Genomic DNA, 25,430 nt, shown 5'->3' on the forward strand with positions numbered 1-25,430 from the left:
TGTAGAAGTAAAACTGCTCTGAAATGCTTTCACAAATTGCACAATAAGTAAAAGAAGTTTGCAGCAAAACTTGTTTACTTCAAAAGAGATTTTTTTATTGCCTAATTTCAAAAAAAAAAGAATTGGTTCTATATAAATTTTAATTAAAAATACCTTTTTTCGAATTCTGACTGAAAAATGTGGTATTGTTGACCTTGACACCAAAAATCTAAATCATACTAGGTGGCAGCATCGGATGCCAGTGGATTGAGGGTTGATTCGGTTTGCCCAAAATTTGGGGATTGCTCTGTGGCACAGCGGAATGAAATTGAAGTGAAATTCAAACGGAAGTGATTTCTGTGGCACCCTGTATTACTATTAAAGAGATTAAAAGAAAATAATATATACAGTTGGTTTTCAAAGCTTAAAGCCTTGAAATAACTATAATTATTTCGAACTAATAAAATTTTAAATTGAACAGGTGATAGCTGATAATTGTGTTCCAAACATACTGCACTCCATCAATCAACACAAAACATGATCATTAATTGAAAGCATTTAAAGTGTCGTAACATTTTAATTCAGAGCTGTGACATTCAGAGCTCACAGCCTACAGCCGAGTTCTCAGAACTCAACAGCTAAAGGTCCACGTAAAACACTCAACAAAATAAAATTAATATGCCAAACTGTACTCTCGTGTTTCGACCCTTAATAAAAGTTGGCCACAAAAAATGTGCTGCATAATTTTTGGCGTAAATTCAATTTGAACTTTTCAACAAGTGAAATAAAAAATTTCGAGGAGTTACAAACGCATGTGCGCATATTAATTAATCTTTTGAAGAAGAAAAGTGCAGTGGGCATAAAATAAAAAAAAAGCGAAATGCAGCCATAACTAATATTAACCGAAAAACGTATCTTGTACACTTCCTTTACGAACCAGTTGAGAGGCAGTCGGAAATGCAACTTGTTGTCAGCTCAATTTTATTGGCAACTAGCGACAGTTGACAGTCAGCCATAGAAAGCTAGTGCTTACGCATAAATAATAAATATGGCATGTAGTAAATGCAAATCGCACTGAAACTTCCATAAATTTTAAGGTCCAGCTGTGCCTATTGCCCCCCGCCATGCCACTGCTCCTGACATTTAACACTTTGACAAACAGGCAGAAGCCCCATTCCATGAGGCCATTCAAATGCACTTGAAATTCTTGAAGCAACAGCTGCGACCTGCTAAACGAGTTCCCCGTAATGTATGTGTCAGTGTGCCTGGTTTGGAGTGGTGTGGTGTGGTGTGGAGTGGAGTGGAGTGGTATGGTGTGGTGTGTGCGTGGCAAACTTGTTGGCAGCAGCCGCGTGAAAAACGCCAAAGCCAAATTAAATAAGATTTGTTTGGCTGCCATTCAAAATGTGACTGTGTGGGTGAACAGGTCAGGCGCCAACTTTTGCGGATACCAAACCAAAGGAGCTTAACGCCTCGCATTTTAATGAGCCAATTGCTACAGTTGCGGCTATGAGTTTGGCGGGGCTTGCCTTACGTTTGTTTGCCAACAAACATGCCTCAAGTTCAACAACAACAACATCAAGAACAACAACAAACACGAGGAGGGGTGCGCAAAGTTTTTATCATGACGTCTTGGCCTTAATTTCGTTCTCAAATACTTGCCACATTGTCGCCTTAAACACCAGCCAAATGTTTGTTGTAGCTGCTCCAATTACTTATCGTTGTTGCTGTTGTTGTTATCGTTGTTGGCCATGTTTTTCACACTGCAATAAAAATGTGTTTAGAATGCGGAACATTGAGTTTTGTGTGCACTTCTTACTATTCATTGAATTGTGTTTTGACCTTCGTTAATACTTTCCTTGGAACTCACACTGGTTCGATTCATAGAAGCTCCGTATAAAATGTGTTGTGTGCGCAGATCGAACTCTTACAAATTGAAGTTGAGGTAGATTTAGGTTTAATTTAGAAGTAAATTCGTGTGTGACCATCTCTTCGAAAAAAACATTAGTCAGCAACATTCTGCTAAGAATTCGTTATGTACGTTTTCTGCATAAAATAATTATTAACTTAAAGCAGAAATTTTTTTACGTCATACAATATTTATTTAATGTTAGGTGCTTGGTCACACTGTTTTAGTTATGTTCAACAAACACATGAAATAAATAGCAAATTTCTGACAGGGACTTTTAGTGTGCTGGAGACAGGCTTTCTTCAGGAATAAATGTCTAGCCTATATTCCTGATTCACTCATCACCTGTTCTTTTAGTCTACATAGGCTGCGGACGGTAGTTCGCGCTAGACACGACAGCAGCACGAAGTGTGCGAAAGGCGACTAGCAATATATACAGCTGATTTCGAAAATTTGCTATGACTGTCCGATGTGCCGATCAAAAGGTTTACTCCTTAATTACAAAATGGCATACTAAAACTTTTTCTAGCTCACCTGAGTCATGAGATACGGAGGTGTAAGTGGGAGGGGAAAAATTTCGATGATTGCAGCTAATGGGGCCTCCTGGAAAAATTTTTTATTTTTTTTCGATTGATACCTCGATACCCGCTCCGCCCCCTTTTTTTTTTTAGCGGTATCCGTTCTCGTTTTGAGCGTTATCTCATACTACAATAAATACTCCGAAAAATAAAATCTCTCAAAGTTCTGTGTCACCTAGGGTTTGGTTTGAGAGATTTGAAAATTAACTCGAGCCAAAATCTCCAGAGTTTTCTGAGGCACCCCTGATTATGTTTTTATTTCTAACTGCTTTTGAACTATGAAATGTATGAAATGTCCTAAAATCTAGTACGTTTGAAAGTTTTAAAGTCTAAAACGCGCTTGAAATTAGTACAGAATGTTGGGTAATTTGGTAAAATGTTGGGACTTTATCGACCATAATTTTTTTTAAATTATCCTGAAATGTGCTTGACTTATCTTCTTAAAGTTCTTAAGCTTAAAAGTTCTCTTGAATCAAGATTTTGACATGAAAAATTCTTAATTCAAGTACGGAAGTATTTGATTTTTTTTCTCAGTGTCTACAGTAAAGAAATAATATTTAATTTATATTTATTTTCCAAAAGTGCAGATATCAAATTTTGGTTTGAACGATTTTCAATATAATAGAAAAACCATTCTGTAATAAAAAAAAATTTGTTGTCTTGACGCACCAAAAGATCCAGCGTTTCTTGATTTTAAAGATTACGTAAGGCGAATGCGAAACTATGTATGTATATCTAAATACGTCGACACGTAATATCTTTTTGTCGATTACATGGCTGCTTTCGATAGACCATCGATTGGTAATTCTACAAAGCTAACAGTGTTTTAACTGCTTCAGTCGAAGTACCAAAAGTTATGAAATTATCACTTTTCACTGCTTCGACGGGTTTCAACTGTGATCTTGAAATTGATGCCTTACAGAAGCAAAAGGTGATATTGGATGAATATTTTTTGATCGATAATTAGGGTGTTCACTTCACAGTGGCAGCATGGCAGTGGGCACATATGCATTACATGCCCTTACATTTCAGTCCTGCCCAAGAATTTGTATTTCAGTTTTATAATTTGGTTTGAAAATGTTTGAGCTTCCTGGTAGTCTAGATGCTAGAGTTCACGATGTACAAAAGTTGCCGGTTTAAATCTGGAATCTCTTTCAATGTTTTTCATTTATTTTTATTCGATGCGCCCTTTATTAACAATTTTTAAATTTATAAAGTGTGAAAATACCGTTAACTTTTTGTTGTTTCGACTTGCAAAATAATTTGTGGGTTGCATTGTAAATTGTTCCTACAATCAAACAAATGCTTGTGTGTCGTGTCGTCACTAAACAAGTGTTGTCAAAACTTTCACACTAAAATATGCCAAAAATACTAACTCTCGATTAAATTATAGAGTCTTAATCGTGTTTTTTATTATCTTTACATGAGCATTTGTGCCTGACTTTTCGTATCAGTACAAGTTGTTGTTGTGACGTCTGGCACATGTGCTCACTGCCATGCTGCCACTGTCAAGAGAAAACGCAAAATATTTATTTGACTCGTAAGAAACAAGAAGTGCCAGCTAAGTTGTGTGGAATACTCAAAAATAATCATTATTTGATAAATATGCATTAGATTAGTTTTGTTTTCAGGACGAAAAAGGGCGCCAAATGATTGTTTTTATTCTTTGTGTGGAACTTGCTTATTCCTCATGATCTTGTTTAATGTTCAGTATGATTCATTAAAATCTATGGAGAGACGGCGATATAATATTATTTTGTGTCCAGGCATGTTTTTGTCGACTTTGATGACTTCCTTGTGGAGCGGCATGAGCTTTAGTAAGAAAATTTCTTGTGTTTTTTGAGATATCCTAACTAAACTCACAGAATTTTAATTTGTTATTGTCTTACACATTATGAGTAAAGTTGGTTCAAATCGGTAAGCTATATCATATAGTGGCCAAATTAAATCACCATAAAAAAAAAAAAGTTTTTTTTCGTCGTTTGGGGCATCAAAGCATATCTGTTTCAGAGCTGTTAAAGCACGAGTCAGACGAGTATTTTTTCACCGACACTCTTGCTAAAAGACCGTTGGTGTTGTGTAAACAGACAGCATTTTAAGTCGTCGGTTAAAAACCGACGCTCACCGATGGAAAAAGAATACGTCCTATTCCATCGGTTTTTTGCGTCGGTCAACTCAAGCCACTAAAATTCATACAGAAATGATAGAGTGTTGCCAGATTTGATGAGAAATTAACCGAAGGCATCTCTATGTAAAAACCGAAGCGAATAATATAAATGGCAAAGTTTACCGTCGCACTATGGGCGATTTTTCAGTTAAGGAGGCACAAAGCCCAAGCTTTCACGGTAGCATAAACAAAAAAATAACTTAATTTATTAAAAGTAGATACTTCAGTTAGATTAAAATATTTTTTCTGGTTTGGGTGGCAAACCTTTTTTTGTGGCAGCTCTACAAAGTCATCATTTTCCATAAAACCTGCTTGTGAAATTTGGCGCCCAATGTCACCATACATTTAAAAAATCTTTTAAAATCTAATACATTAGCAAATGTTTTAAAAGTAAAAAAAGTTTGATATGGATAAATATTCTTGAGGCATTCTAATATATATCTGCTGTCATAAGTAAATTTATATGTGTTGTGTTGTTGTTGTCCACTGTTATTGATAGTATATTTTTTTTTCAAAAATCGAACCAAGGAAGTTGTGTTCCGTGGACTATTACTTTTGTTTGTTAAGGTCTATAGTCTATAATGTAACTATCTTTTTATTGCTCCTCTTTGAATAAATCACTTTAAAAAAATTTCCTTTTGCTTGTACAAATTAAGGCGTGGCCCAATTGATAAATTATTTTTCTCTAAAAATCTTGTTTAATGTAGGTAATATTTGTACAAAATGTCAAGTTCATACCTTAATTTTAGAGTTTTTGGCCAATATGTCGAATTTTTTTCTCAGAGCCAAATGGGGAGGGGATAGTCCAATTTCCAAAATCAAGTTTTTAAAATTTATTTTAGTCTAACGTTCACAAAAAATTTAAAGTCTCTAGTTTTATATTTAGAGTTTATGCCGCTTAAATTATCAGTGTTGGCCAATGTTCAAATTCTGACTGTACCATTTTAGACCAGTAGTCGGAACCAACACACTCATATGTTTTCTTCTGTAAGTCCGATGTTTTTCAGCCGATCTTAACAGTTGATATTGTTTTGAAAAGCAAACAGTAAGGGCTAACTAAGAAAAATTATAATTATTTCTTAAATTATTGTCTTTTGGGGTTAAATCACAATTATGTCGAATTTTATTAGTTTTTGACTGATTTCTCATATATATATATTGTTGATGCGCCACCTCAGCATGACCTCAGCACTGAAATTGCTTTTAGATCGTATCATGGGTTTATGATACGGGCGTTTTGAAAACTTAAAAAGTTGTTTTCGCTCTTCCCTAATAAAAAGGTCATGGCTTACAAAATTAAGTATAAAAGCCTAGGTCCGCTAGAGTCGAGCACGCTCGACAGTAGGTTACCCAGTGCCTAGGTACTTTGTACTAACAGTTGATTTTCGACTGATTGATCCTATAAGAGCTGCATGATATAGAGGACCGATTTTAACGAACTTTGCTCAGGATGTGCAAAACTAAGTTGAATTCATATTTTATCAGTTTGATTAAGATATCTAAAAAAACAAAAAACTTTTTCATACTAATACTCAATTTTTGACTGAGCGTCTCTATGGCTTTATGATTTAGTGAGCCGATTTGAAACAAACTTGATCAGGATGTATAATACATGCCCAGATACATATTTTCTCAGTTTGGGTAAGAAACCTCAAAAACCCCAAAAAACAAAAAACTTGTATATACAAAAACTTAATTTTTGACATTTCGATCCTATGATAGCTATATGATATAAACGTCCGATCAAAAAATAAGTAAAACTTGATCTGCGTACGGTAGCCAGGAACCTACATACCAAGCTTGAAGTCTCTAGCTCTAATAGTCTCTGAGATCGACGCGTTTAAACAGATAGACGGACATGGCTCAATCAACTCGGCTGTAAATCCTGATCAAGAATATATATACTTTGTCTATGTTACATACCCTTTTTTGGCCATTTTTAATGGGCACAGGGAATAAAAAGACTGTATTTAACTAAAAATTATGTAAGGCAAGTGAATTGCGACCTGATTTTGTAGAATTTCTGCCTGAACTATGCTACAAAATATTTACCGTATATAAATGGTAGTCAGGCACTGTAGTAATAGTGTGTGTGCCTGCAAATGTCGATTTTTAATGTTTATTATCCTGTTATTAACAGGCAAACCCATGGCACTCATAGAAGCATTTGTTGCGGTTGTCTTGACTTTTATTTTATTGCTGATATTGTTCTTGTGTAAAACAACAAAACGTATTTTGAATTGGCATTGTTCTTTTTATCATATATGCACCTAAAGCTCATGTCGACAACCGATGCGATTTCTACAACAACAAAAGTCCCTAATTAGTCTGCTGTCCGACTTGGGGCTATGTCCTCCAAGCTCTGGCCTTGAGTGTGGTAAGTATCGAAAGTCGGTCGTATAGTTACTTGATTTTATTTTAATAAGCAACCTTGACGGATCGCAAATTTTCCGGTGGAACCCGTTGCTACTCCACAATCTCTTTCTCTCTTTCCTTCTATTGTTATTAAATAAAATGATTTGTATACCTTAGCTTTATTTAATTCGATTGCATTACGCCCCATTGTTAATGTCTCAATGCTTTCATTTTTTTCGACATGAAAATTGACATTTAATTACAAATTGTTTGTGCTTCAAGTCGAATAAAATTAGTTGGCATACCATACATAAATAATACCATACAGGTCTAGTATATTAAGCGATAAGTGCCTTGATTTCTATTATTTCTAAATGCGTATTAAATTACAAGATTGAGATAATTTATTGATTCTTCCCCCGAAAAGCAAACTTGAATACAGTTATCTTTACCTGACACTGAATTATTTGACTAGCCACTTCCAATTAATGACAGAGGTATTCGTAGTAATGTTTCTAAGGTCAGACAAATAAATGTAAGTCAACTTTGTTAGAGAATTTATTTAATCTCGGAGTACGTCCAAACGCACTCTGGGGATACCGAATAAACAACAATATAATAGATATATTGAACAACACTTTAGCCCATAAAAGTGCATATTAGTTAAAATTAATATTCTATTGTATTGCGGTCAATATTTGCACTTAAGCTTGTTTGAAAAATAAAAGGAATCGGTTGATATTTGAAAGCTGTTATATATTTATCTTAGGGCGTGTCATTTTTTTGTCTCAAAAAACGTCCGCCAAAATCATAATCGAAGAATTCTAAGAATATTTCATTAAGATGCTGTGGATCTAAAATCAATACCTAGCCCACCCTGAGAAGCATAAAAAGGTGATTTATTTGATCGATCGTTTCTATGGCAGCTATATGATATAGTGGACCGTTTTGTAAGACAACCAAAAATTTGTAATTTTGATAGCTAATCACTGATAGGTGAAAATTCATCACCAAAATAGTGCAATAATTTATATGATTTTTATGCTTTGTTATCGATAAAACAAATCCTTAGCAAAATTTAAAATCACCATGTAGATAACACGATTGTCTACGGGTAAAAAATTGAGTCTCAACTATAAAGTGTAAACAATGTAAACAATGTAGATTGCCGACAATTTGAAGAGTGATTTGACGCATTTGAGGAAATAAGTTATATAAAATTGTTAAATATAATATTTAGAAGATCTCTGGGCTGTATTGCTTTCTGTTCACTCTGATTATAGTGTATTTGAAACACATTGTCGAGCGATATACACAGGAAAAAACCATTACTATAATTAAGTTCGAGTGAACTCGAATTAAGTATTTTCAATACTTTAAGTTTATACTTGATGTAAGTACGACAAACTGAAAATAAGCTAAAAAATTCTTTAACCAAGTACAAACCTTCCTCATATAAAAACAAAGAATCTTGAATCAAGTAACATTCTTAAGTTACTAGAAATGAGTATGAAAATTTTTAATATAAGATTGGGACTCCAGATCAAGTTCGTCAAATCTTGAATTGAGTTCAGTAATTCTTACATAAGTTTTGTGTTCGCTTGCTTAGAATTCTCAACTGGTTCTAGCTTGCCAGCAATAAGAAGTAGTTTGTTGGACACTCAGAACTTAAGACTATGACAAAATATTTTCTGTTATTAGTCTTCACTTGCTTTCACACTAACTGAAAGCTTATAACACCCACGCTTATGATTTGGATAATTTAATCAGGTAGCGTGTGGTAATACCTATTTCATGAAAATTTCATATATACCTAACAATGAAGTGTACACGAATATGATTAAGGCTTGCAGTATACTTAAATCAAGTATTATATTCGAATTCAAACATATTTTGTTAGTCGGTTTCAGAATTAAAAGGAATTGAATCAAGTTTGAGCTGTACTCAATCAAGTACGATTTAAAGTTATTTTAAGTTTAAAGATACTAAAATATTTAAATTTCGTTCTTAAAATATCGTACTTGAATTGAGATCGAAATCCTCGACTTCAGTATTTTCATTCTTAGTGAGAAATCAAGTTCGAAAAGTGGTGTTTTAAGTACGAAATACTTAATTTTTCCTCTGTGTAAATTTTAAGTACACCGATAAAAAAAGTTGCGTTTACGTGTAAAATATAATATTTTCATATTAACTTTCGGTATTACCACATTCTTATTAGAATTACGGCTGCAAACTACCAAACTTTTTTGTAAAGGTTCGGTTCGGTGTTTCGAACCATAGAGCAAGACATAGGTTGGGTTCAAACCTTGGTTCAATTTTATGCCAAAAAACGTTTTTATTGTATACATTTTTTTCATTTTAATGTTAATTTAAATAAAAGTCAATTTTATGAAGTTCTAAATTTGTTTTAAGATGACTTATTATTTTATTATTATTCATAGGTGATTTATGTAAGTGACAATGCTATGTTTCCGCGCGATAAAGTTCACTTCAATTTTCGATAAGCACTAAATTTCAAGAAAGTTTCGATCGTTGATCATTTAGTTCTGGAAATTAACTACAATGAACAAAACTTCAGTGTATTGGCGATGCTTTCAGGAAATCGATGTAATCAACTCGCTAATTTGCGAGTTGAAATACTCGATAATCACTTTAGCGAAAATTAAGTTGTCGATAATACGCTAAATTTTCGGTAAGGATGTATAAAACTAACTTAATTGCATATTCTATAAGTTTGGTTACGATACCTCGACAAGCAAAAAAGTTTTTTATACTAAGACTTGAATTTCGCTTGATCGGTCCTATGGGGCTATATGATATAAGGGTCTGATATAAACCAAGTTTGGTCAGGATATATAAAACTATGTAAGATGCATATTGTATCAGTTGGTTGAGATATCTCATAATAAAAAAAGTTTTTCATACTAAAACTTGATTTTGACCGATTGTTCTATGGGCGCTATATGGCTTAGTGGTCCGATCCAAAAAAAACAAAATCTACATACCAAGCTTGGTGTCACTAGCTTTTAAATTGTTCTTATAATTTTGATATGAAATTTTCTATGTCAATTTTTAGTCGATAAAGGGGGCGTGGCAAAATTCTGAAACAAATTTGATCTGCTTGCAATATAGCGGAACCTACATACCAAGTTTGGTGTCTCTAGCTCTTATAGTCTCCGAGATCTAGGTGTTCATACAGACAGACAGACAGTTCCTACATCGACTCGGCTATTGATGCTGATCAAGAATATATACTTTATAGGTTCTGCCACGCCTCCTTCTGCCTGTTACGCACATATTCCTGAAAACAAACTTAATCGACCCAAGTACTATTTTTTAAGTACGTGGTCTAAAAGGCTACATATAATTAAATATGAATTGAAATAAATAAAATATGCATTTAAGTTGAAATTATATATCTGACCAAAGATGGTTCTAATCGAACCAGTATATCAAGAACAAGGACATCATCATCATTGCTACGGCTGACAGCGGCTTTGATCTCACGGCGTCGTACCGTGTCCATGATTAGCTAGGGCTTCCTTAATTTCAGAAATGTCCCTGGAGTGATGCAGTCCTTTGACAACAATCCGATTGGCTCGCTCGTCCTTGGCATGGAAAGTCTGGTACAGGATGTCTTCCTCATTTAGGTAGCTTACAACTGTGAGAAGCTCTTCTTGTCGGCAAGATTCACCCTGACTTTGACGTCAGGAATGGATATTGGTGGTGGCTTGATAGTCTTCTCTGGGGCGCTAGGGACCGCGTCCTGGTACTTGTCCGTTTCTTTCTCTCCTTCTTTATCGCATCCATCGGAGAGCGCGGCGAATCTATTGGCGTTGTCTAAGTAGCTGTTCCTGACATTGGGTTTGTTGCTCTGCTGGGCACTTCAGGCAGGAGTCTTGCGTCTTATCTCCCTGGCTCTATGCTGGACAAACTTGCATCGCCTTCGCTTGAAAAAGTCATCTGGCTGCGTATTGGGGACACCTTTGTCACCACTGCTACGCAGATGGGCCTCCCTAGGCTTGGAGCGTCCTTCTGGTAGTAGCTTCGATGACGTTATCTGCCACGTGGGTCTGGCTGGGGATGCCGAGGCCATAATGGCCAACGAGGCCAACGACAATTGCAGTTAAAATCTTGTGCTGGCTTAACTGTTCTTGAACATCTGCAGCGACGAACGTGAGATAAGGGCTAACGGTACTTTTCAAAGTCACAAAGTTCACTCAACGAGTGATATTGTATATGCATTACATAATATTATTATTATATTATATTCATTTTTTTGTCTCAAAAAACGTCCGCCAAAATCATAATCGAAGAATTCTAAGAATATTTCATTAAGATGCTGTGGATCTAAAATCAATACCTAGCCCACCCTGAGAAGCATAAAAAGGTGATTTATTTGATCGATCGTTTCTATGGCAGCTATATGATATAGTGGACCGTTTTGTAAGAGCAACCAAAAATTTGTAATTTTGATAGCTAATCACTGATAGGTGAAAATTCATCACCAAAATAGTGCAATAATTTATATGATTTTTATGCTTTGTTATCGATAAAACAAATCCTTAGCAAAATTTAAAATCACCATGTAGATAACACGATTGTCTACGGGTAAAAAATTGAGTCTCAACTATAAAGTGTAAACAATGTAAACAATGTAGATTGCCGACAATTTGAGAAGAGTGATTTGACGCATTTGAGGGAAATAAGTTATATAAAATTGTTAAATATAATAGCTTTAGAAGATCTCTGGGCTGTATTGCTTTCTGTGTCACTCTGATTATAGTGTATTTGAAACACATTGTCGAGCGATATACACAGGGAAAAAAACCGTACTATAATTAAGTTCGAGTGAACTCGAATTAAGTATTTTCAATACTTAAAGTTCATACTTGATGTAAGTACGACAAACTGAAAATAAGCTAAAAAATTCTTTAACCAAGTACAAACCTTCCTCATATAAAAACAAAGAATCTTGAATCAAGTAACATTCTTAAGTTACTAGAAATGAGTATGAAAATTTTTAATATAAGATTGGGACTCCAGATCAAGTTCGTCAAATCTTGAATTGAGTTCAGTAATTCTTACATAAGTTTTGTGTTCGCTTGCTTAGAATTCTCAACTGGTTCTAGCTTGCCAGCAATAAGAAGTAGTTTGTTGGACACTCAGAACTTAAGACTATGACAAAATATTTTCTGTTATTAGTCTTCACTTGCTTTCACACTAACTGAAAGCTTATAACACCCACGCTTATGATTTGGATAATTTAATCAGGTAGCGTGTGGTAATACCTATTTCATGAAAATTTCATATATACCTAACAATGAAGTGTACACGAATATGATTAAGGCTTGCAGTATACTTAAATCAAGTATTATATTCGAATTCAAACATATTTTGTTAGTCGGTTTCAGAATTAAAAGGAATTGAATCAAGTTTGAACTGTACTCAATCAAGTACGATTTAAAGTTATTTTAAGTTTAAAGATACTAAAATATTTAAATTTCGTTCTTAAAATATCGTACTTGAATTGAGATCGAAATCCTCGACTTCAGTATTTTCATTCTTAGTGAGAAATCAAGTTCGAAAAGTGGTGTTTTAAGTACGAAATACTTAATTTTTTCCCTCTGTGTAAGAATTTTAAGTACACCGATAAAAAAGTTGCGTTTTACGTGTAAAATATAATATTTTCATATTAACTTTCGGTATTACCACATTCTTATTAGAATTACGGCTGCAAACTACCAAACTTTTTGTAAAGGTTCGGTTCGGTGTTTCGAACCATAGAGCAAGACATAGGTTGGGTTCAAACCTTGGTTCAATTTTATGCCAAAAAAACGTTTTTATTGTATACATTTTTTTTTTCATTTTAATGTTAATTTAAATAAAAGTCCAATTTTATGAAGTTCTAAATTTGTTTTAAGATGACTTATTATTTTATTATTATTATTCATAGGTGATTTATGTAAGTGACAATGCTATGTTTCCGCGCGATAAAGTTCACTTCAATTTTCGATAAGCACTAAATTTCAAGAAAGTTTCGATCGTTGATCATTTAGTTCTGGAAATTAACTACAATGAACAAAAACTTCAGTGTATTGGCGATGCTTTCAGGGAAATCGATGTAATCAACTCGCTAATTTGCGAGTTGAAATACTCGATAATCACTTTAGCGAAAATTAAGTTGTCGATAATACGCTAAATTTTCGGTAAGGATGTATAAAACTAACTTAATTGCATATTCTATAAGTTTGGTTACGATACCTCGACAAGCAAAAAAGTTTTTTATACTAAGACTTGAATTTCGCCCGATCGGTCCTATGGGAGCTATATGATATAAGGGTCTGATATAAACCAAGTTTGGTCAGGATATATAAAACTATGTAAGATGCATATTGTATCAGTTTGGTTGAGATATCTCATAATAAAAAAAGTTTTTCATACTAAAACTTGATTTTGACCGATTGTTCCTATGGGCGCTATATGGCTTAGTGGTCCGATCCAAAAAAAGAAACAAAATCTACATACCAAGCTTGGTGTCACTAGCTTTTAAATTGTTCTTATAATTTTGATATGAAATTTTCTATGTCAATTTTTAGTCGATAAAGGGGGCGTGGCAAAATTCTGAAACAAATTTGATCTGCTTGCAATATAGCGGAACCTACATACCAAGTTTGGTGTCTCTAGCTCTTATAGTCTCCGAGATCTAGGTGTTCATACAGACAGACAGACGGATTCCTACATCGACTCGGCTATTGATGCTGATCAAGAATATATATACTTTATAGGTTCTGCCACGCCTCCTTCTGCCTGTTACGCACATATTCCTGAAAACAAACTTAATCGACCCAAGTACTATTTTTAAGTACGTGGTCTAAAAAGGCTACATATAATTAAATATGAATTGAAATAAATAAAATATGCATTTAAGTTGAAATTATATATCCTGACCAAAGATGGTTCTAATCGAACCAGTATATCAAGAACAAGGACATCATCATCATTGCTACGGCTGACAGCGGCTTTGATCTCACGGCGTCGTACCGTGTCCATGATTAGCTAGGGCTTCCTTAATTTCAGAAATGTCCCTGGAGTGATGCAGTCCTTTGACAACAATCCGATTGGCTCGCTCGTCCTTGGCATGGAAAGTCTGGTACAGGATGTCTTCCTCATTTAGGTAGCTTACAACTGTGAGAAGCTCTTCTTGTCGGCAAGATTCACCCTGACTTTGACGTCAGGAATGGATATTGGTGGTGGCTTGATAGTCTTCTCTGGGGCGCTAGGGACCGCGTCCTGGTACTTGTCCGTTTCTTTCTCTCCTTCTTTATCGCATCCATCGGAGAGCGCGGCGAATCTATTGGCGTTGTCTAAGTAGCTGTTCCTGACATTGGGTTTGTTGCTCTGCTGGGCACTTCGAGCGGGAGTCTTGCGTCTTATCTCCCCTGGCTCTATGCTGGACAAACTTGCATCGCCTTCGCTTGAAAAGTCATCTGGCTGCGTATTGGGGGACACCTTTGTCACCTTTGCTGCTACGCAGATGGGCCTCCCTTAGGCTTGGAGCGTCCTTCTGGTAGTAGCTTCGATGACGTTATCTGCCACGTGGGTCTGGCTGGGGATGCCGAGGCCATAATGGCCAACGAGGCCAACGACAATTGCAGTTAAAATCTTGTGCTGGCTTAACTGTTCTTGAACATCTGCAGCGACGAACGTGAGATAAGGGCTAACGGTACTTTTCAAAGTCACAAAGTTCACTCAACGAGTGATATTGTATATGCATTACATAATATTATTATTATATTATATTATATTATTCTGTTTAGTATAGTAATAAATAGTTAAAACATTAATTTTAGTGCACCATACTTTTATTTGGTTTACATTTATTGTTTGTATCAAAACCAACATAAAAAGCCGACGCACAAAAATAAATATTTTACTGTGTTTATTTCATTATTTGACATAGTACTGTGCCGAATTTAGAGATCGCGTGCTTTGCTTCACACGCAGCTGCAAGACATAACGGTAATCGCAACTCTTTTTCATCTCTGACGGAGAGCAGCTACAGAGCTGCTGAGAAGTTTTAGTGCGATTTGTATTTGGCCGAGCTGGACGCTTAAGGAGTGAGAAAAAGTTAAAAGTTATTAAATTAAAATTGATATAACAACTAACTTAAACAATAAATAAAGACAATTGGATTTAAAAAAATATTGTATAAAAAAGTTGAAAAATAACTATTAATTCAAATATTTATTTTAAAAATAATTATTTATTTCAATTTTTAATTTTAAAATTTAAAATTATTATTAACTTTAATTTTTAATCAAAAAATTAAAAATAATTATTAATTTTAATATTTATTATATTATTTTATTTCTTTTATAAAAATTGAAAGATAAAAATTGAGTGTAAATATACTTTGAACCAAAGGGCGTATTTCCAAAATCTAAAAACATTTATAATGTGTGACTCAATACTTTTCATATGATACATAAAACGATCTTAAAGGACGTATATTAAGGATGTTAAATGTATTTTTTATTTACACTGGATTTTTAGTCTTCAATTTTTGTAATAGAAATTGGCAAAAAACAAACGCTCAAAAATCATTTCGATCATTGCTACTCGAACGTGATTGGATCAAAACGAACGCTCACAAACGATCAGCATGATCGCGGACGATTTGATTCCAACTGACCGTTCGAACGATCCGCTCCGATCGCTCAACCAAAGTGAAAAAATCACGACGAGTACGAGTCAGCGTTCGAGCCTGATCAAACATTTTTTACCTGTTGCAGCTCTCTGATATACAGTCGAAATTTGCTAGCTCGAATCACCATTAATTATGGAATTTTTTATTAAATTATTAAAAGAAACTACAAATTTATTTATTCAAAAAAAAAAACTGGGCGCTAAATGTCAAATTCATACAAAAAAAAACCGAGGCGAAATTAGTTTGATAAAATTTAGCCAGCGCACACTTTGGCCGCAGGCCAAAAAGCGAGGCAAAAATCATTTTTTTGACGAGAAAGTAATATATGCATTCCACAAAGAAATCTTCAATGATTACAAATCCGAAAGGTTTTTGTGGGCGTGGCTTCCTCTCAAAGTCGACCCATTTATCAGTGCGTGCACAAATGTCAAAATTTACAGAAATACTAACTTTTATACAATGTATGAGACCGATCTTTTTGTTTATGGCTTCATCTGAAGATTATGTTAATTTCTAGGGAAAAATTTGATACCTCACGTGTTTACTTTTTATAACAGCAATGTTTTATATAATCACTTAAATTTGGCAATTTTTCAACTTTGATGGAATATAACTAAATTTCGACTCATTTGGACTCCATCCCACTACTACAGGAGCCTTTGAAATTGAATTCTCTAACGAAATTACCCCGCTCTTCAATGCATCTGAGTGCGCCTAAGCACACTTATACTCCAAGAACTGGAGCACCCTCGCAATAAAATGGTAATGGAAGATGAAGAGCACGGTACAATTACATACGTTTTCGATATGCCAGGCATCATTCGAGAATAATCAAAAAATTTTTTTTTGTAATTAGCGCAACAAATTTCTTTTAAATTTCAAGCAATGTTGTTTAAAAGATAATAAAAGATTTAAATTTATATTTCGGACAAAAAAAGTTGATTTTTTAATTTTAATTTTACATGTAAAATATGCACAGAAAACATTTTGCAACTGTGAACGACAATCACCCTGTGTAAGCTGTAATTTTAAAGCTTAGAAGTTTTTACCAAATGCTTTTTAAATTTTCAAAATACCTTAACTGGTTCAAAAGATATGATTTTTGCAACGCAAAATAAGAAATGGCATCAATGTGCAGGGGTTTAGCTGGCATGTTCGGAGATCGGATTACACAGAGTTGCCAGATCAAGAAATTGTCGTTTTTTAACACTGCTGGCTCTTAGCTCTAGTGACTGCGACAGTATGGAATTTTTCAATCATTTTACGCCTGACAACCTAAAAATGGACGTTATTCATTTAAAAACAAAACAAAGACGTCTGGAGTTTTTCAATCAGGACAAAATTGCAGGAGTATTAGCTAAAATTGTCGGCCAAAATTATATAAATTATTAAATTTTTATTTATGAAATAGAAGAATTCACACATAACTTTTATGGGTGGTTGCATATTCTTCCTACTTGAATACAACACACTAAATATCATTCACTTTCGTCCGTACTTAAGAAAGTACACGGGTCTATTGGGGCTTTTTTTTAACAAATATGTGCGTAACAGGCAGAAGGAGGCGTGGCAGACCCTATAAAGCATGTATATTCTTGATCAGCATCAATAGCCGTCTGTCCGTCTGTTTGTGTGAACAAATAGATCTCAGAGACTATAAGAGATAGAGACAACAAACTTGGTATGTAGGCTCCTCTATATTGCAAGCAGATCGAGTTTGTTTCAGAATTTGGCCACGCCCCCTTTGCCGCCTAAAAATCGCCATAGAAAATTTCATATCCAAATTATACAAGCAATTTAAAAGCTAGTGACACCATGCTCATGCTTGTTTTTTTTTTTTTGATCGGACCACTATATCATATAGCGCCCAAAGGAACAATCGGCCGAAAATCAAGTGTAAGTGTGAAAAACTTTCTTGTCTTATGAGATATCATAACCAAACTATTAGAATATGCATTTAAATTAGTCTTATACATTCTTACCGAAGTTGGTTTAGATCGGACCCCTATATCATATAGCTGTCATAGGACCGATCGGGCGGAAATCAAGTCCTAGTATGAAAAACGTTATTGATTAATGAGATATCATGACAAAACTTATAAAATATGCACTTAAGTTAGTTTTATATATTCTGACCGAAGTTGATTTAAATCGGTCCACTATTTTATATGGCTGTCATTGAAACAAGTAGTCGAAAATGTAATAAACGCTCTGCAACAGCGTCAAGTTAAACAAAATATTTTTGAATTTTTAGCGGTCTTTGCTTTTTCCATAGTAAGTGCGGGGTCTCCGACAGTCGAGTAAGCTCGACTGTTCGATAGCAGTAAGTCATCGACCGTATCAGCTGTTTTAGCCAATAAAGAAGTAGGAATTGATAAAATAATATAAATTGCTAATTTAATTCTGCGAAATGCCAGCAATTATGGTTATTGGTTGCTTGCATTTTTGCATTACATTTTTTTGTCAAATCCAATTAGAACTACTTAAAACTATTTTTGAAAATTAATTTTAAAAATTTCATGTTAAATATAACACATAGAAGCTAAATTAGACTAAAATTTCGTTGCTCGAATTTTATTTATCAGTTAAAGTAACTCTTGCAGCTTTCGATGGCGAGAGTTAGTATCGATAAAAAAAAAAGAAAAGTGGAGTGCAGAACAGCTCGGTTAAGTCATTGCCGCTCGATTTTGTTTTGTGTGCAATATTTTATAGATGTTGTAAAAAAGTTCAAGGTTATTTGAATTTTCAGTTTATTGTCTCAGGAAATTATTTTAATGCTTTTTGTAGCATTTACTTTTAATTTCGCTAGCTCAACAGCACACGTTTTGAAAACGACAATTCTTGTCGATTTGCGGAATTCGGAACAGCAATCCACTCGATTTGCGGCAATTTCTCTCGTTTTCGGGATTTGGAACAGGCCCGAATATACCCTTTTAACAGCTTGCAAACAATAAAAGAACCAGAGTTTGAAATTTTTTTCGCTATCTGATGTGATGTGATACAATTCTGAGTGGGATTATGCAGCAAAAAATTTGTTTATCATAAGTCTACAGGGGCAATGGTCCCCTTCTGCAACCCCTGCCTAAGGATTGAAAGATGAAAACAATATTAATAAATGTAATTGAAACCTAAAAGCAATGTAGTAAAGAGGGAAAAATAACATTAAAAATGCTAACAAAGGCTAAGAAGCAATGCAGCCAAACCACAAAGAAAATTTATGATTAAAGAGTTTTGCTTAAATTTAAATAACTCTTAAACCTTTTAAAATTCTTATAAAAAGCTTGTTTGGCAACAGTGGAAGGAATGCCGTGCTGCATTTAAAGTTATACCTTAGTAAAATGATTATATGTGCATCAAATCAATTGCCAAAATAATTAAGTATTGAAATTACGTTTAAAAACGACATAACTCCTCGGAGATCAACGGCGTAGATATGTCGTTCTGAAACGACATAATATGACATAACGTTTTTAAACGACATTAGTCCGCGCGTCATTTTCAAACGACATATCTCCGCCAGATATGTCGATATGCCGTTAAATCACAATTATGTCGGATTCTTTGAGATTTTGACTGATTTCTTAAAATGAGCTACCTCAGGTGGAATTAAAAAAAAATCAAATTTTTTTTACAGAAATTGCTTTTATATCGTACTATCATTGATGATAAAGCGTTTTCGAAAAAAAGTCAAATTAACTCCACTTTTGTACATATACATACTTTGTGTGGTCGTAGATGCCTGTTATATACATTTGACAAACAATTATGCTATTTTTTTAGCTTAGTACATAAATTGCAAATACCAGACACGATGCCTGAATTTATTAAGTCTTGTGTGAAGCCCCACATACACACACGCATAAACACAAGTGTTATGTGCTAACAAGGACAATTGCGTGCGACACAACTTCATATTTACACAAACACTCCCAGACACTTTAACTGGCATAGATGAGTCCGTCGCAAGTGACAATGAGTCAAAAATTTTAGTCACGCGAAAGGATTGAAAGTCATTTGATGTATTCACTGTCATTTAAGCATCTGCTGATAGAGTGACTGATAGATATGTAAGCGAATATGTACGTGGGCATACGAGCTTATATTGAATCCAATCAAAGTGTCAATAAAACTACAACAAAGAAAAGCTTTTGATTCATATATTTATACTATGAGTATGTGTATAAGTATGTTGGTGTATATGTATATAAATATAGAAGTAGATGAGCTGAGAAGAACCTGCAAGTAAAATGCATTTAAGTGCCAAGGCAGGCTGTCACAGACTGAGAGTAAGTTACTTTATTGTCATGTGTCCTGGCAGTCAGACCGATGGAACTCAATGTCGATTATATTTGTGTGAGTAAATGCAGATAAAATTTAAATCTACGTATTTTGCACAGTTGAGTCAGTGTGAACTGCGAGTGTGGCAGCAACTTGTAATTTATTGAATCAATCTGTGGAGGGTGTTGTTCAAATATTTATATACGTGTATATTCCTTTGGGTGTATGTGGGAGTCCTGTGCTTGTGGTTTTCAAATTTATGTGCGCTGGTAAAAAAAATGAGCCTCCGACAACTGCTGAAAGCCGTGAAGCCAGCGAAAGCAAGGGCGTAGGCAGGGGGCCATAAGGTAGGTGGTTACTTGCGAATTGGGAGGAACGAAGCGGGCGTTGGAAAACTTAAAAACAAACTTCAACTGCTTTGGTTTTATAGCAGTCTGTGTGCCAAATCTTGTTCCTCAAGCTCTTATATTTTCTGAGATCTAGGCGTTCACACAGACGGACATTGCTATATCGACTCGGCTAATGATGCTGATCAAGAATATTTACTCCTTTTAGGGTCGGAGATGATATGTGTTTTTAAAGTAACGGGTATACTAGGTGGGGTGAATAGTAACCTCCTTGACCGCCTTAATGCGCTGATATCGCAAAACCGATTATTTTGCCATATAGTCCATTCATATTTAGGCAGATCATTTTGAGTGTGGGAAGAAAAAGTAATTATTATGTACAAAGGAGCTCAGGAGTGCACAATGCCAATTTTCGCTTTCTTTTTTATTAATTTATATTTTTATTTAAAAATTTAAGATTAAACTGAATTTTGTTCGTCACAAAATTGGATATCAGAAATTTTGGGGCTAGAAATTGTTTTCGTCACTAGACTTTTACCTCGTGTAGAGGTTTTTTTTTGTGGGATATTTTCTTTCTTTCGAAATCAATTTTACCATTCTGCTAACCCATTAATGACAGTAAACAAATTGTTCAATTTATTTTAATTACAGCGACAAATGCAAATCCCTATTAAGCATTAAAATCATTTTTAAGCCTTTTTGCAATACTTATTAAGTTTTTATGAGCTCTTTTAATGCTCAATTGCCAAATTAAATAAATTTTAATCACGCAAGAATTCTATGACATAAAGTTTAATTATCGCTTACTAGCATTTTGGTAGAAACACCAAACTTGGTAAGTAGGTTCCTATATATCGCAAGCAGATCAAGTTTGTATCAGAATTCAGCGACGCCCCCTTTACTCTATACTGCAGGCAGATCAAGCTTGTTCCTTTTTTTTTGGATCGGACCACTCAGATAGCTGCCATAGGACCAATCGGGCGAAAATAAAGTTTTAGTGTGGTCTTATGCATTCTGATCGAAATTATTTCAAAGCTGTACACTGTATCACTGTAGTTGCCGTAGGACCAATCGGGTGACAATCAAGCTTTAGTATGAAAATCTTTTATGGTGCCGAACGTCTTCAAAATGCCTGAGCGCAGGGTATCCTACTGTCGAGTGCGGTCGAGCTACCGAATGTAAAAAGTAGTAATCAGGTATAAAGGTTTAATGTCTGAATAACCTGCTAAGTGTCCCCTCGTCACTATAGTTTTTAGCTAGATTGTTCAAAATACAAAATACAATATGAGTGCCTTTATAAAAGTGTTTGCGTTATTTTTGACATATTTATACATTCTATACAAATTATGAAGTTCATAATATTTTTGGGTGTTACGCTCTCTAATTATAGTTATAGTTTGAAAAATAGATGGGTTCGATTCGTATTATTCTAAATGTGTTTTTAAGATTCTAAAGTAAGAGATTATGCTATTTAGAATACGTCGATAGGTCAAGATATTTCAAAAATTAATATATTTAAAATAAAAATAATTAGCATTAAAATTATTTCATGAAATTATTTCATAATGTATAACACACTTACCGATTGATATACCTAAGAGAAACAACGCATAGTAGAAAATATGTGGAAATCGCATGTTTGCAGTAGTTGAATGGATTGCTATAGGTGAGAAAGAAAAACAACTTTAATTAGTATTTAATTATAAATCACTGCGGATGGCAGTTCGCGCCAGTGACGAAAGCAGCACGAAGGGTGGAAAGGCGACTAGTAATATGTACAGCTACTATGGAAAATTTGCTGCGACTGTCCGATCGCGTTATACACCGATCGAAAGGTTTAGTCCTAACTAACAAAATGGCATAATTAAACTTTTGTTAACTCACATGCTCCATGTGATAAGGGGTGTAAGTGGGAGGCAACATTTAAATGTTTACAGCTAAGTGGGCCGTTGAGGCCTTTGGGTTACATTTTTTATATTTTAAAAATTCTGATGAATAATACGTGTAGATTGATACCTCGATCACCCAAATCCGAAAACTAGTTCAAAAGATAATTAAACTTAAAAAGCGGGGACTAGGAACTAATTTTAGAACTATTGTTTGAACATCTTAGAATTGACTGTAGATTACGAATATGAAGTAAAATTTTTATATTTTTTTGAAAAAATCGATGCACCCTTATATACATGTTATTTAGAGTTTAAAGACAGATAAATAGATAAAATGTCATATCAGCAAGCCTTTGTAGCAGACAGCTTTTGCGCGGAAGAAATATCCAGTGCTGCAAGAAAGTTTTGTTTTGCATTGTAGAAATAGCCAGTGTTGCCGGACAGTTTTTTTTTTTTTTTTGACAATTAGGTATAAACTAGCTTAAATTAACTGAACTGTTTGTTCCTTTCTGCAAAGCATATTAAATTTGGCTGCAGGAAATAAGGCCCCAAATGAAGAAATGAAATACGTCAAAAATTTAGGGTTTTATTTCATGAAAAAATGATTTATTTAAATTGAGTTTTAAAGTTTAAAAAAAAAATTAACTTTTTAGAACCCGTACTTAAAAAAAGTACAGTGGCCTATTGGGTTTGTTTTAACGAATATGTGCGTAACAGGCAGAAGGACGCGTGGCAGACCCCATAAAGTATATATATTCTTGATCAGCGTCTGTCTGTCTGTATGAACACCTAGATTTTGGAGACTATAAGAGCTAGAGACCCCAAACTTGGTATGTAAGTTTCTCTATATTGCAAGCAGATCAAGTTTATTTCAAAATTTGGCCACGCCCCCTTAACCGCCTAAAAAATTGACATAGAAAATTTTATATTATATTTATATTATATATTATATTATAAATTTAAAAGCTAGAGATTCCAGATTTTAAACAGACGAAAAGAAAAGTGTTCTACTGAGTCGCGGAGTCGGACAGTTCTCGTGGGTTCGAGTCCTGTCGTGGGTAAAGACTTTTGTTTTTTTAATGTTCGAATTCATTATCGTTTTATATTAAAAATCAGTGTTTATTTATAAATGTAATATTAACATTAAATTTTAAAATATAATTTATTTCTATTACTTTGTAATTGAGTACTAAAACAAGTAATAAGGCCATTTGGGAGGTTGAACGCATTAGTGCGAGTGTGGCTCAACATGTTGAGTCTCTGTCAATTAAAATTTTTTGCAATTTTGTTGAGGTTCGATTCCCGACGGAAAAAACTCTTCTGTCCAGCTAATTTTAAGCTTTTTTTTATTAAATTTTAAAATATATTGAAATTATTATTTATGAATGTTAATATGTTATGTTTATTGACTTAAAATATTGAATACATGTTTAATCATTTCATTTCAATTATTTCATATTGGTATTTACATAAATGTCATGTTAAAATTCTATGTAAATTCAATGTCCTTTTTAAATTCAAGGCCTGTTCAGACTTAGAGCGAAAGGACCGCGGAATCTAAAACTCCATTCAAAAAAAAAACAGTAAAAAAATTTTACGACTTGCTGTTTAATATCTGGTTCACACTTCTCGCTACGTAACGCTACGTATTGGCATAACGTTGTGTTAACCATAACATGGCATTGTTAAAGCCACTCTTCGCAATTACGTATTGGAAATAGGTTTCAAACATATTTTCGTCAGTCAATAATGAAAAAAAATTAGCGCGCCAATTAAGAGCACAACAAGAAAGCGTTGCTTTGATGATTTTGGAAAAGTGGATAAGGTGCAGCTTATAAATGCCGATAAAATTAAGAACGCAGATATGAATAAATATAAAAAAATAAAATAAAACTTTCTTCAATGATAATATTAATTTTAAAAAAATTATATATGCAATAAGCATGCATAACTATGAAATTACATAAATACAAATAACAAACATACTTAACATTATTTGGTTAAATTAGATTTTGTCATTTTGTTTTGTATATGAACAGCTGATTTGGTTTAACAGGGCTCAATAAAAGCGCACGGTCGATTAAATAAGTATATCGATAACAAAAATATTTATGTAACTATGAAATTACATAAATACAAATAACAAACATAATTAACATTATTTGGTTAAATTAGATTTTGTCATTTTGTTTTGTATATGAGCAGCTGAATCGCACGCTCGATTAAATAAGTATATCGATAACAAAAATACCAAAATTCTGTACGTAACATAACAGCTGATTTTCAGCGAGGAAAAAGGGCAAACGTAGCGATTTCAGTTCGGTCTGAATGTAAACTAGGTTTTACTGTGTAAATTTATGTTTTTAATTATATTATTTAATTAAATTGTGGGCTTCAATTATGTTACTATATGAATTAAGTGGTCGTTTATTTATTTATTTAAACATTTTGCATTTAATCTCTTTAAAGGCTTTACATATGCTTATCATACCCAAATATGCATGTACGCATGTTCATATATATGAATGTTTAGCTAGAAACTTCTTTTGTTTTGGCGCTCGCTTACATTTGTATCTTTATGTGGCTGCTTTTGGATAGTATGTACGGGGTCTCCGACAGTCGAGTATGCTCTACTGTAGCACCGGCCGACGAGTATTATTTGGAAACTTTCGATATACAACAACACTTAACCATAATTCCATATAAAAAATGAATTTATTTATGAAATAAGACGCCAATTTTCTTTGGGAAATAAGGACCCAAAAAAAGGAAATAACACTCCAAATTTTTTTTCCTGTATAATCTTTTGTGTTATGTGTTATTTTTCTCCTTAGTATTTAAGAAGAATTTTGTTATGAATGAAAGAAATTTATCATATTTTACTTTCTGCCTGCAATAACCATTTATATTGCCGCGATGCATATCCGCAAATAAACCGATTTTACGTATATTTATCGGAGCTTAGAATAAAAATGTGCAATGTTTTGATTTAATGTGTATCGAAAACATCAACATTATTTTTTTCTTTTTCCACAAACTTTGTGATTTTTTGAAATTGAGAAGTCGTTAAATTTTTATGATGCAAGCTTTATTATTAATTTTTGATTTATTTAAGAAAAATTAATTATTTCATTAATTAATTTCAAAGCTTTGTATTTTTAATTTTTGATATCTAGTCAATATTATACAAATTTTATAATATTAACATGAGAACTATA

General features: G+C 33.8%; 1 protein-coding gene across 1 annotated transcript in view; it reads right to left on the reverse strand.

The window, feature by feature from the left end:
* The window catches only part of LOC117782605, an 83,302-nt gene extending 61,342 nt beyond the window's left edge, over window positions 1-21,960 (reverse strand). The window contains exon 1 of the mRNA XM_034619624.1: window positions 21,906-21,960. Within this exon, the coding sequence (XP_034475515.1) occupies window positions 21,906-21,960 (55 nt within the window). The remainder of the gene's footprint in view (window positions 1-21,905) is intronic.
* Between the last annotated feature and the right edge of the window lie 3,470 nt (window positions 21,961-25,430).

Source organism: Drosophila innubila (assembly GCF_004354385.1).
Source record: "Drosophila innubila isolate TH190305 chromosome 2L unlocalized genomic scaffold, UK_Dinn_1.0 5_B_2L, whole genome shotgun sequence".
In the NCBI taxonomy this organism is placed as follows: Eukaryota; Metazoa; Arthropoda; class Insecta; order Diptera; family Drosophilidae; genus Drosophila; species Drosophila innubila.